At 39.5% G+C, this 14,850-nt stretch overlaps 1 protein-coding gene across 2 annotated transcripts in view; it reads right to left on the bottom strand.

Annotated features, from left to right (window-relative positions):
- The window catches only part of nell2a (neural EGFL like 2a), a 74,597-nt gene that overhangs the window by 39,921 nt on the left and 19,826 nt on the right, over nt 1-14,850 (bottom strand). For both annotated transcript variants that reach the window (XM_051073222.1, XM_018684607.2), the window contains exons 9-12: nt 14,366-14,468; nt 11,762-11,853; nt 10,115-10,220; nt 9,029-9,157 (exon numbers count right to left, since the gene is read on the bottom strand). In XM_051073222.1, the coding sequence (XP_050929179.1) occupies nt 9,029-9,157; nt 10,115-10,220; nt 11,762-11,853; nt 14,366-14,468 (430 nt within the window). The remainder of the gene's footprint in view (nt 1-9,028; nt 9,158-10,114; nt 10,221-11,761; nt 11,854-14,365; nt 14,469-14,850) is intronic.

The raw sequence follows: 14,850 nt of genomic DNA, 5'->3' as shown, positions 1-14,850 counted from the left end.
AAATATCCAGCTGTGTATTCTAATATATACAATAGCTGTTTATATATTTTGCTAAAAGCTAAAAATGTGAACCTGCTCTTGGCACTAAAAGGAAAAGTCAGAGTTGTTTCAGTTTAGGCCAAAGTGGTGGACCAACTGTCACCTCTAGAGGCTTGCCACTAGAATAGTTAAAAATCACTCAAAGGCTCAAATTCTAATTCATCTTAGAGTACTGAGAGTAACCTAGGAACATGTTTCACTTTGTCAGGAAGGCCTATGAAAGAAAACCTTAATGAAAGATTGTACTACTACTACTTACAGAAGCTAGTAGAACAGCAGAAAGCCCAGAAGTGGGATAAGGACTTCGGTTCTCTACAGACTACTGCTATTTACTCTGATGTAGACCAGTCTGTGTACCGTAACCTAGTATAAATATCTGTGCATTCAAATACACAGCGATACTACACATGCTATCCCCAAGTGCCATTATATCGTTAGAGGTCATAACTGTTCTGACATTTTTCATATCCCCATTATTGTTCATCCAAGTCATACCACAACTATGTAAATAGGGAATAACAGCTTATCCCTCTCCGATTGTATAGCACATATTTTCTAACAGGGAGCGTCCTCGCTATCTGTGTTTCATACCGCAGTACACCAAGGTCTGGCAGTAGGGAGATAACACTGCCATTGCCTTTGGATGTCCCACAAAGACACCCAAATCTGTGCCATTCCACCAGCGGCCTCTCTCTTTATCTCTCTTTCTTTCTGTCTTTTTCCTCATCTATCCATCCCTTTCCCCAACCAGCTCACTCACTCAAGCAGATGGTTTTCAATAAATGGCAGAGGGAACGAGCCTTGCCATAACATTGTCTGATATTCCTCAGTAGCCGGTTCCCTCACGGCCAGATATATAGCAGTCAGAGGGAAGAGCAGAGAGACAAAGAGCTGTCCCTGCTGGCCAAACAGTGTCCCACTCAGCAAATAATCTCCACTGTTGGCCTTGGTTCCTCATGGGTGGAGAAATGTGTTGGAGGATGTTACGGGATGCCTCTTCTGGTTTACAGGAGTGTCATTAGATCAAATATTGAGTTATAGCTGGTGTTTGGCATGTGTGGTAAATAATTCTTTGGTTCAGAGGAATTTAAATCGATGTACCAGCTGCTGTGTGATGAATTTTTATGTAATCATCAAGTCTCATCAAGGAAATTAGTTTTTGTTTTTTGAAAAATAAAACAATCTTGGATAAAACTGGTGTTGCATTACTTTGAACCCACTTTTTTTTTCGAATAAGCTTCTTTCCCAAAATGTCAAATTATTCCTTTAATATTCATTCATTCATTCATCATATATTGTTATTTATCTCGTTTGTTATCTAAAAAGGTTTTTATTAGGATTCCAACACAGATAGATTAGTTGTTGCATAAGCTGATTAGTCATCCAAGTTACCAGAGCGAAATGTGATGTCTTCGAATTGCTTATTTTGTTCACTGCTCGGGTACAGACTTTCCTTTTCTTGTATTTGCCAAAGGCCTGAGTATTTAGGACTGTTAACACACAGTGATACTGTAAACTGTATTGTAGGGAGTATCTGGGAAAGATGGTTCCACAAGCTAAATTACTCTAAATACTCTCCACTTTCTTTCATTCAGAGGAAAAGTGCTGTAAATGACAATAGAGTGGGGTGTTTTTTTAATCAGATCACTTCATTATTGTTGCAGTCTTTTGGCGCAGTCATTATTATCATATCTGCTTTAAAGGAAATCACAATGAGAAAAGGGGCAGGCAAAGTGAATTTCTTTGAAGCAAAGCAGAGCAGCTCACAGTTTCTTCTCCGAGCCATTACCTAAACATGAACCACAGATACACTTTCGATAAGAGAAAACTCTTTTTGTCATTGTCTTTTCAGCTTACCAAATTGGACAATCACTCCTAAATAAACAGGCTCAGAAAAACCCAAAACAAATATGCAAAACGTCACTGCCAATTTGGGTGAGAGCAGGAGCCAATTAAGATGACTGAGTGGAAAAAATCCCATTAGGAGGCAACAAGAGTGAAAATCTACATTCTGAGAGCACAGTCATTGTCTAAATACCAGACACTCACACTGTGATCAATCACTGTAAACACTTAGAGGCCTGCTACCTGACTTAGAACAATGAACGTCAAATAAGAAAAAGGTGAAGAGGAGTGTGTGTATGTTAGTCTGCTTGTGGAATTGCAAGGTGGGTGAACGTGTGTTACTGTTATTTCTTGTCAATGTATGCACACGACCCCTGCATATTCAACACATGACAACTTGACAATTTCCACATGAGGATAAATTTCCATCCCAACTCATGAATCCTTGAATGAATCCATGCAAGCATCTACCAGGCCTGCATAGATTACTGCATCAAGTGTGTGTGGGTGTCTATATGTCACATTAAACTTAACACATTTCGATTCGGCATGAGTTAAATGATGCCCACTGCGTCTTATAGACAAAACTGCCTTGTTTACGTGTAGTAAGCGTGAATGGGGTTTTGCTCTCCATCACGGCTCTCATTAATCTCGGAAAGATTTTCCACCACGTGTAAATCGATGGAGCATCATCATCCATCACTCTTCACTCTGTGACCAAGTGCAGCCTGTAGGCCAGAGGTCTAAACAATAAGTAACAAGGAGCAGGAATGGCTATGAGAGATCCGTGAAAGGCTGACAGAGAATGAAATGCGTGTATTGTGGGTTGAATGGAGGGAAACTGCATTTGAAGATACTTGATGTTTCATCTCTCATACAAGAGGCTTCTTTGTTTGCAGAATAGAATTAAATAGAATTAAATCTAGAACAATGACTCAGCTGCAGTTATTAATTTACCTATAAATCCATGCATTTACTTAACGCAGCTATTACTGGGTGATATACAAGAAAATCGCTAAAGCCTAAACATAATACCAATATACCATATTGGATTTATTACTACTGATGAATTAAGCATCATTTTAATGTTACAGCTGGGTCAACTGCAGCTAACTAACTACTTTACATACTGTTGATTAGTTTAATCTATAGCCATGCATCACATTTTATAAGATGTTTTGAATATCATATGTTTTCAATGTAAAAACTCAATCTGTAAATAAATAAAATACTAACTGTACAGTGACGTAGACTAGTAAAGGACAAAATATTTCTCTCTGTAACATAGTGGAGTTTTATCAGCACCATAAATGGAGACACTCCACCTGAGCATAAAGCAGTCAATGAATTAAGTGTGATCTCATCTGGAAAAGGAGCTGAGAGGAAACTTCTCCCATGTGGCATTTGAAGGATATTGGTTGAGCAGTGCTGAGATACTGTTATTTACACTAGAGGGGACTGTCTAGATGATGGTGGGATTGTCTGTTTTGGGTGACATTTCAGTAGGGTCGCAGAGGTGAGGTGTGTGTAAACAAACACACAGCCAGGCAGAGTGTGTGTATCTTTGTCCGTGTGTATATGTGTGTGTGAGTGTGTGTATGTATGTGTGATTCATCTGTGTGTATGTGGGTCAAGACCCTAGCAGGTGGGGAGCCCAGAGGCTCGGGGCTCATCCCGACAGTGATTGGGTTTTGGAGCAGGCCGTGCTCTTCAGTCAGTGCCAATTAGCCTGCTGCTACCTTGTGACATTCAAAAGACAGCAGCGGCAATAGGACTGGTCTGTGTTCACACATGATAGGCTTACACACAGACACACACAGTCATGCATTATAGGTGATCAAACCTCATTCTGTGTTCAAACAGATTTTACTTTTTTCAGTTAGTTATATTACATACATTAAGAGATCTACATTAACTATGTTAATGAGTGAGAAATCTAGTCATGATACTTGAAGACTATTCATATCTATAGCCCACCCACACAGGTGTTTTCACTTATGTGAACAAACTGAGCTTGACATCCTCCTCATTCGCCTGCTATAGTTTTGTAGCACCAATCAGGGCGGAGCAAATGACATTGTTATTATTCTTATTGGTCCATAGAGTTTTGTGACATCACATAATTTCCAGCATAGTTCCACTTTGCTTCGAGCTGATAAGCACTCTAATCAACACGATTGAAAACACCTGTGTAGGTGTGCATGGCCTTTAACAATGGTTTTGTCTTGCTCTTGCTCTTGCTCTGCTCATTAATGTCTGACAAGTCTGTTTCAGTTGTCTTTTTTCATCGTTCAGTCTCACCTGTATCAGTAAGGTTACAAATGTCTTTGCACTGAGTTTGCTTTAAAATGTTGTTTCTGGAAATAGATGTGGATTTTAAGGATAAGGCTGGTGATATTCAGTATTTTTTTTATTCTCAAAAAAATAAATAAATCAACAACAATGAACTGCTCCTACTAACAAGTCAGCAGTCAGCTGTGCAGCCTGATAGCCTGATGTGACTATTTCTTCTACAACCCAGAGCTCCATTGTTGTCCTATTAATCTATCTATCAACAACACATCAGTGAACCACATTGTTGCATGGGGTGACACGTTCTTTCATTATGATGAATACAGGCATTGTAGTTTATATTAAGTCAGCCCCACATACACTGTCCTGCTGCTACTGTAAACAGTCACTAGCGTACCAAATGTGTAATAATCAGCAGGTGAAAAAAGTACAATTTAATCCACTAAATGCTTGCTAAAAACTACAGTTTTGAGATATTACTTTTCCTTTTCTAAAATGTAAACTACATTAAAGATTTGCATCATCAATAGGAACAAATTCAGACTCAGGGCTGAGTGCCACAGACAGGTCAATACGTCTGAGAGAACTGAGAGACAGACTAACGCATTGTACATTTTGGTCTTTGCTGACAACAAAAAAGTAAAGAATATCACAACCTTTATCCTTTTATGATGCTTAGTTTTCACTCTACCTATGTTGTATGGGGTGGAGGAAGATATGTCACACAGATATGACAAAACCATCTATCTGCATGGCTAGAAGAGGTAAATGAGAAAATGTTTATTTCTAATTTGGGTGAACCATCGCTTTAATGTTTATATTGTTATCTAACTACCTATCTAACATCTATGAATTTGTCTTAATGTGGTTCATATATCATAATCAATCCAATAATGTGCTGTGTCCCTGATTAATACAGTGAGTTAGTACGCTCTCTAGAATAGGCTGTACATAAAAATAAAATCCTGTTGCATACTTTGTCCCTTTCTATTTCGTCCATTTTACAGAATATCATTTTGTATTTCACATTTCCCATATCGATGCTCCAAAAAAAAAAAACACACCCTAGCAGTCCCTCTTTTTGAGCAATCCTGACGGAGACTTTCTAAAGTAGGGCATTTCAAAACGAGACAACAATGGGAGATGTCTTTCTGCCTGCAGTCCTCTCCAATGCTGAGATGAATAATGGTATTATCTCAACACGTTGAACTATACTGATTGTTCAATTTAGAGACAATCACACAGTCTGTCACTTCTCCACTGCTCGCCCCTCTGTCTAATTCTGCCCTAAACACACGCATGCATGTAGCAAAATAGGCCTTCAGCCCGACTGCGCTGTGAGGATTGGATGGAGAGAAAAAACTGGGCTCTTTTTCTGCTGGAGAACTCAGTGCTCAAACACACACACACACACATAGATATGCACCTGCACACATACACACACATTCTTACACAAAGGCAGGGATAGTATCCCCCTGAGTTTTCCCTACTGCTGCTTCTATGAAAAATTTACACAGAAGTGATCTCATCGGCTATTTTGAGCCCATCTCTGACCTAGGAATGTTTTAAAGAGCTAGTATCCGTCTCTGCTTTTTGTGATGTTTGTCTTTACGTTTGACAAGACCCAAAAAATGTTGTGTGTGTGTGTCTAAGTGTCTACATAAAAACCTACATTCCAGCTTGTGCCTCTATGTCTTTCTGTTTTATGATCTCCCTGCTGTGTTCAGTACACAAAATTTCCTCTAATTTGGACTTCAGATCTCATCTCACAGGCACCACTGTGTTGAAACTCATCTAGAATCAAAAGCAGGCGATTTCACTCATCACGATTTCACTCATCTTTCTGTACATCTCCTTGCAGCCACAAAATGGTGTATCTATTATATGAACACAAACATTCTCTCATCCATCCGTAGGATCCTCAGTGTTTTGGCAAGACGGTTCTTTTATTTTATTTTCCACACAGGGCACACACACACAAAATCATATATTGTAAGTGAGTTACAGATACACACAGAAAATCAATTGCTTTTGAGAGAACTCCATCAGCAAATTGAGTCAATTTCAGGTTTCTCTGTGCAGTCTCTGATGCAAACACTCACCACAAACACTGCCATCCAATTTCATAGCAAGAGTCAGGCTGCTCTTGAGATGAATAGTCTGGGTCTGAAGTGTTGATGTTGGAGGCACAAGTCTGTATGCTTGTAGTACTTTCACACTGGCAATGGGATGGGCTGTTCTATCCTTATTTCTACAACAACAAACTGCTGAGAGTGTCTAGGCAGCTTGAATATTACACATGTGATGACAATGAAACAAAAAACAACCAAGCTGCAAAAGAGATAAGAATATTTTCTGGCTGTTTTTTATGTTCATGTGTGAGTGGAACGGAAATCTAGCCTTGACACAAGCCCAATTAAGAGTCAAACATTTCCCATAATTTTTTTATCTTCCTCTTTGACACTTGAATTAAACAGATTTTCAAAGAATTAGTATTGTCCGTCCACCCTCAGGAAACTGGTGGTCAAAGTATACCTAAAAACAGTGGTGGAGAAGCACTCAAATTGCTTAAACATCCATTAATTTATTTTTTCTTCTGGCCACTTGGGGGCAATGCAACAAGATGTCTATGTGACACTGATATAAAACCACTTTAAAAGGTTGTTATTTCAGCAACACATCCAGTAGACGCAGAGCAACATTAGTATTAATTTGGAGTCTGTGTTTGTCACCTTCTGGTAAATGTTAGTCCAATATTCATTTTTCTTTTAGCCCCTGTTTTGGTCTCCACCATTTCCCATAGAAAACACCTGTCTCCTTAGCAGCTAAATGCTGCACTATGTTCACAAGCTGGTTAACTTTGTCTGTCTGCTGTTTGTTGATGGACAGATAGCTTATCAGAGATTTTCCCCTGAGAAAAGCTGCATGCTGTGGCTGTAATGGGGTTAATGAGAGCATCGGGAGTAAACATAAATGATAATTATTATCATTACTATTGTGCTTATTATTATATAACATTCTATATAAGAATTAGATAAATAATTAAAATGCAAAGTAATTACTACATCCATCAAATGTATGTTACTGAACTTGAACAATCTGCAATGTGGTGGAATGTGAGTAGAAAGCAGCATCAACCAGAAATATTTAAGTACAAGTACCTTGTAGTTTAGTACTGTGCCTGAGTAAATGTTAATCACTTTCTAACAGTGCCTGAATTATGTTTTCAAAGAGATCATGGTTACACACTGTTATTGTCCATTTGATCACAACCTACAACCCACAGCATCACTTCCCATTAATTTAATACAGATAGCATCTTTAATTATGCAGATTCCCTGAGACTAATTACCTGGACAACTACTCAGATCTGTAAATTAATGTGAGATCTGTGGATGTTGTGAACTACTACGCTTTCATTTAGCAACCCGATTACAGTAACAAAAAGCTCTGTGGCTCGATTGACACTTTAGCCTCATCTTGATGAAGGTGACAGAAAATATATTACAGGGAGTGTGTGGACTGCAGATAAAAAAAATAGGCCAAGGTGTGTACTCACAAACACATGCTCTAAGACTGCGCACACACACAATGACAAGGGAAGATCAAGAAGGCCATACATTGACAGGGCATCTGTCAAGGTCATATGCAGAGGAATCTGAATAACTTTGATGCCATGTTTGCTCATTAATACCAGAGATGCACAGGGGTAGCAGTTATGACAAGATGTTTACTACAGATTCTAGTACAGGATAGCATTGGAGATGATAAGGTCATATTTTTTTAATGATGCATCTGGTAAAATTCAGCCAAGATGTGAGATGAGGAATTCAACTGAAGCACCATTAGCTTAGTGAGTGAACGTTTGAACTCAGAGATCGCTTCACCATCAACATAAAACAACCTGCTCAGTGAGCTATAGAGCATGTTTTTTGATTGTGTATTGTGGGACATTCAAAAGGCAATCAAGTAAAACATTATCTGTTTTTGTAAGAGAGCAGTGCTGATATAATCAATTGCATTGTATTCTACAAAACTGCAACATGGTTGGAGACATGTGAGCCTTAGCATGCAGTCAGTACTGAATGACCTCGATGATGATGGATGGCATGACTTTAATCGCTGGCACAGCAGAATGACACTGAATAAATTCAAACATAAAGACCCACAGCATGTTTTTATATCACAAATTAATCAACCGACTGAGAGGAGAAACATTAGTCTCTCAAAATGCATTCTGAAAAGCACTTATTATGTGTTGTGGACCCAAATAATGAGAGGATTACAGTCTCCCTTCACAAAAGGATTATGCAATAAAAGCATGAATCCAACAAAGTGCTGTCATGGTTATTTAGCAAATGTCTACATTATTTTGCAATTCGTGGAGTATGTATTTCCATTTTTTAACATATATTTTTTGTTTAAAAGTCAATCAAACTAACGAATAACAGCATAAATATTCAATTAAAACTCATTCACTTCCCTAACCTCCATATTCTCACATCTCACCATGTCATTTCGATGTCAAACATGTTTTTCTAGTTGTCTGCTGACTGCAACACAGAAAGTATGCTATCTGTGTGCTCATTTCATGAAACTGAGTCAGATCAGGCTGAGACCAAAAAGTCAGAGCACCCCGACAACTGTAAATTCTTCCTCTCACTAAAATAAATAAATAAATAGATAAATAACTGAATTAAGACTACTATATCCTCCCATAAGCAAAGAGCAGGTTGCTCTCATGACCCATTTGATGCAGCCCAGGCACAAAAACCAACTACATATCTACTTCTTGGAGGGCAAATAAACTTCAGCTAAAAGTCAGGGTTTGTTATTCAGAGCCATGCCTTACCTTCACAGTAGGCATTATCGTCTCGAAGTGGGCGGAAGCCATCCTTACAAACACAGCAGTCTCCTGCCTCCAGATTCACACAGTCGGAGTGCTCCACGCAGCCGTGGCCCTCTGAGCAGAAGTCATGACCTGCAGGAGGCACAGAGAGGGAAAGGTTGAGACCCAGAGGACAGAGGAGGAGAGGAGTGATGGAAGCATACAGGGGTAGTGGAAAGGTTATGTCATAGCACCACAACCTTTCTTACAATATTATTACTACGGTTTCTTCCTCAGACAAATTAAGGCAAAATAACAGTCATCTACTCACTGTCACATAATCATCAAGTGAACATATTCTGATATTGGAGATATGTGTGAGGTGCAAGTACAAATAACTACAAATGAGTAAACAAAATTCAAAAGAAAATTATTGTAATTTTGTAAGTTTGAGCCCATTTCTTACAAATCACACATACTTTGTATTACTGCCATGTTTAGATTGATTTTCTACTTTACAGGCAGCTATTGACTTTGATTCTTGCCTGCACAATAACAAAAACCAGCAAAACGAACTTGCAGAGTAAAATCTGTTTGCGATGGTAATCCATCAAAGTGAACATAATGCTGCTTTGAGCACAGACTGATTTGAAAAGTCCAACTGGTTGATGTGTTCAGTGATTTATCATGCAATCAAAAATAGAGAGCAAACAACAAGAGCATAAAGATACTATGAAGGGTTTTGTGTGAATTTGGTCATTTCTTGCCTTTAAAAGCAGCTGTTTGAATGCCAGTTTCCAATCAAAGAAATGCTTAAAAAACAACACAACTGCAAGTTGATTTTCGTAACGGCTGCCCAGAGGGTGGGAAGTCAATATGAGAACAAGTGATTTTGAAAAACTATTATCAATAATGACATCTCTGACTACCTTTGCCAGTTTCTAATTCTCACTGTATGTGCCTTTTTATTTTGCCTTGCATCTGTCTGTCTATCTACATACACATACAAATCTGGGAAAATAACAACTTAATAATAATGTGACACCGTTTAAAAAAATGTTAGATAGGATGGTGGTAATACAGTAGCACAGGATGATGTTTTCTTCATACCTCTGCAGACTTTACAGCATCTGTCGCTCAAGGTGATCTGCTCCGACTCTGGACAGTTGAGCTCAGGACAAGGCTCACTGGGGACCACTCGGTGCATAGTCCTGTCCTGTGATGAGTAGAGACAAAATCCTTATGAGTTACTCTTTAGGTCCACTCTGCCTCTCCCCTCTTTCATTTGCTAAGGGCTTGGATGTAATTATAAAGGTAATTATTCATCTATTGTGTTTCCTGTCTCACTCTCCCACTGTCCTTCCCCCTGTGTGTTCATTAGAAACCAATTACTCATTGGTCAATAGTGGTTTTTTCTACTACTTGTGGAAGGGGAAAAATGCTTTCTTCTTCTTTCCTCCTGTTCTCCACAATGATTTACATTGTGATTCACGATGCATCTTTATTATACAAACAGTGAATCAATCTTCTGGATTATCCCTGCATGTGTGTTTAGTCAGAGTGTAAAACCTGATTAGGGGGTTCCTTTCCCCAGCATGCCTTTGGCAGGTCTCTCTAATGATCTCATCCGTGTCCCTCTGACTGATGCTAATTTCGAGTCATTAACACCAGACACAGTTGGACAAAAACAATAGACCTCCTCCATCTATTTGTAGAGCACAAATATTTTACTTGAGGATAATCTTAAACTAGTCTGTTCACCAGACATGTCCACGAGGTGACATGACCTCTACTCATTAGAGGTCATGTTTGCATAAAATCATGGAACAAACTTCACCCTAAAAGTCCCCAAACAACTTTCCAAACAAGCCTTACCGTCGACTTCTTACCACCCACCACCCAAAACCTGCGCCCACCCCCTGCAGCCAGCAGGCAGACAGAAGATCAGAGGCGTGACAAGCAGCTGTCAGGGGAAGCCTACAGGAGTCTGCAGCAGTGGGCTGACTGACAGAACTCCCCGTCCCCATTTCTTTGATCTGCCTGGGACTGCCAGTCAGTAAACTGGGACTACAGATGGGCCAGGTGTGGGCTAGCAAGCCAGACAGCTGTCTGAAACTGCAGATTCTAATGGAGCTTTGCAGAATTCATGGAGGAGCTGGTTGATATGATAGAGTTGGGTGATTAAAAACTTCAAATCACTTTTCTGTGATTGATTGGGCCTGCCTGGCATAATGTCATCAAGTGAGTTACTCTCAAAAGTGAGCGACCCACCCATCTGGTGTGCCAGGCAGGCAAAAGCAAATACTCTGAATAATTGGGAAATGAATATGATTTGGGACCACCGTGGTGTCTGATGATTGGTACTGAAGAATGGCTGTGGTATCTTGTGATTGACAAGTGCAGTGCTCTGGTCCCCAAATGTAATTTAATTAGTCAGATTCAGCCAGTTTCTTTAGATTACAAAGAAAATGATGACAAGCAAGATCAATGAAATTCAGCTGAAGTGGACAACCTCGCATTGTTGGCTCACTGGGGCTTGATTTATCCACTCAGGGTGGGCTAAGGTAGATGTGGAATGACTATTTAGTGAGCTGTCACACACTGCAACATGGAAATTAATAGAGCTGAAGTGCTTGGTTACATGGGTTATAGTGGTGTCTCTTTCTGGAGAGGAGTTTGATTTTAAAAAATCCTTTTGAATAAATATGTGTGAGTGTGTTTTAACTCCGTGTGTGCGCATGTGTTGACATGACTTACCCTGCATTCAAACAGCAGGCACCTGCCAGAGGAGTCTCGCACAGCCTTCTGATCCCCCTCCACCAGCTCTCTTCCACCAAACAGGCAGACAGCTGGTAGCAGACACAGAAACATTGAAAACCATATTTCTTCAGCATCTTATTCAGGATAATAATCTGTATTTCTGTGTTCTTTAATGATTGTGACTTATCTTCAATGCATTACCCCTAAATGCATGACTGTGAGTATGTCCAAAAACACGTTGCTCTAACACATTTAAGATTTGTAAGACATTGTGTCAACAGCTATACCAGTATTAACTAGTTGTTTTTTTGTTTTGTTTTTTCAATAAATTACAACTTTGTGATAACTTATTATAATGGACATAGCAGAGAAAATGTTTCCTTTTCTGATGTTATGAAAAAACACTAGCAAAATAATCAATCAATTGTTCAGTCCAAACCATTGTCTTGGGCAATAAAATGATAATGATAATTATTGAAATATAAAATTATGTGTGAGGATATAAATGTCCTGACTAGAAATATAACAGATGGCTAATAAATGTTCAATATAATTAATTCCCCTGCTTAGATAGTGAGCACAGAAATGAATCACCAACTGCCAATCACTTTGCAGGAATACCATACCAACACATGTCAAAAAGTAATGGCCAATGCCTCATGTGAAGTCGTGACTCCAAATGTACGCAATTGACAAACAATCAGAACCAAAGAAAAGCAAGCAAATAACTTGATTTGTGATGCAATTAATCATTTACCTAATTTTGCTCAAATTATTTGTAGGTCAACTTATCATTACATATATTTTAATCCCACTGCCCTTCGGACATAAACACTGGCAGAACACCAGGGGTCTTATATAACAGAGTTGTTTTATGATATAATCTCTGTATTATTTTCAGTGTTTTAAAGCTTTTTTAAAGTCCTCAGGTAAATTGAGTCAAACCAAACCAAGCATATCAAACCCAATTAAGCAGCGCTACTGAGAAAGCGATGAAATAATTAACATGTAACAAGAGCAAGCAGAGACCCCATTTCATATAATTGTAGGGGGTGGAGTGCAAAAATAATCACATGGGCAGAAAGTGTGTCTTTGTTGAGCAGTTGGGGTCAGACAGATTCAGAGTGATATGAGGAAGGGAAATGATTGACACCGCAGGTCGGGCCCTATCACAAAGCAGTGCACCATGAAAGCGAAGGACTTCTGAAACAGCCATTTGACATTCTACTTGACAGACCGTCAAAAAAAAAAAAAAAAAACAGACTCAGAACTCCTCCCTGCAAGGCCTTGTGCTGCAAGATAAGGCTTTAATTTGGAGAGCGAATCATGTCTTTGTAGTGGGGAAACTTGCGGCACTCTTTTCTCCAAAGCCGAAGCATGCGTAATTAGCTGTGTGTTTGTCTACCTCGTTGAGATAAGTGAGCACGGGGGTGTTGAGTTTAAGGGGATTACCTGCTATGTGTTTATATTTGTGTAACGCAGCGGCAGATTCCGAATCATACTTTAAACCCCTGTGTTGCAGCCCTGACCCTTGGGTCAGTGGAAATGATGCCGACGCAAGCTGATTAGAATCCAAGACTAATGGTTTCTAACTGATAGAGAGTTAAATCTCCTCTATTATTTGCGCTGCAAAGGAAGCAGGAGCAACGGCAGCAGTGTGTGGGAGTGCGTGGTGAGAAAGTTCCCAAGTGATGTCAGCTTGCACAAGATGTGGAGTTAAATCTGCAAAGGAATACTATACATACATAAAGTCTGCTACATTTATCATTCATATAGTGTGTAACCTTCTGTAAGCCACAGGTGCAAACATCAGCTTTTAAAACACTCTTATTAACACAGAACTAAGATAATAAATTCCCCTACTTAATGCACATGCTAGACTTTGTTCTGAACATTGACAGACAACTCTGCATTTTAAAAGCAAATACATCGCATCTCATTTGGGTTAATATCAGAAGAATGTTGGGGTGAGAAAAGCCAATATCCTCTGAAATCCATTTTTATTGAGAGGGGAATTGAGAGAATATGAGATGCAGAGAGCTGCGGTGAGGAGGCTAATAAGAGTCCATTGCTGGAAAAAAAAAACAGACCCTCTGTGTAGATGTGTGATGAAACAGCATAATTCATCCAGCAAGAACATATCAGTGCTCACAACTTTAAAATGGACATTTAAGAAGACACTATCGCAGTGAGCATGTGCATCATTTCAGGCATTTAACATTTCTTTCTTCACTTTTCTCACAGCCATGTCTACCATAAATAGGAACTACTTTACATCGCATGCAGCAATCACAGATTTACTGGCTCACGTCTGTGTGACTGGTGGCCATCTGTGTTTTGAAGCCAGCTAGTGAATAATTGATTGGTCCATGTATATGCAAAAGGATGGACACATCTCAAGAGGCATGTTAGGAGGTAGCTTAGCAACACAGCAGGGCCCTGGTCAATTGTTAGGCAGCCCTTGTGGAGGCGTGATGTGAGCTCTAAATCTGGTGGTGGTGGTGGAGGTTGTTTAGCTGTGGTGTGTTTGTGTTTGTGCGCAATTGTGTCCATGATTGTATGAGTGTAGGAGGGTGACGGGGTTAAGGGTACTCCACTCACGCTGGCACTCCTTGCAGCAGGCACCCTTTACGTAGGCAGGCACTGTGCCCGCCGGGCACTGAGGGGGAGGGCAGGAGATGGCCTCACATTGCACCGTGCCATTCTGGTGGAGAGAGAGAAACAGGAAGTTGTTTAAAGATTGGCTACTACAAGCCAACTGATACTGGATTTCTCAGGCATCTACTGGTATCTAGAATTTAGAGAGACATTTTACAGTTGAAAAATGAACTTGTCAGTACCTTTTTGATTGACAAACCCTGTAATGGAGACACTGTATTTTTTGGCATTTCTGCACTGTAATATCTTTACTGGCTAACATATGCACTAATACTGATATATCTGTGATAAAATCAGCCAGTGACCAGTATATCCAGCAACTGTATACACACACACACACACACACACACACAATTATGTTTTGAGTAGTAAACCTCTATCTATTATTCATCCTCACAGATAGAATAAAACTTTTGCCAACTGTCAAA

This window comes from Lates calcarifer, linkage group LG10 (genome assembly GCF_001640805.2).
Source record: "Lates calcarifer isolate ASB-BC8 linkage group LG10, TLL_Latcal_v3, whole genome shotgun sequence".
In the NCBI taxonomy this organism is placed as follows: domain Eukaryota; kingdom Metazoa; phylum Chordata; class Actinopteri; family Centropomidae; genus Lates; species Lates calcarifer.
Note: the sequence above shows the minus strand (reverse complement) of the source record. Positions and strands in the feature narration are given on the sequence as shown.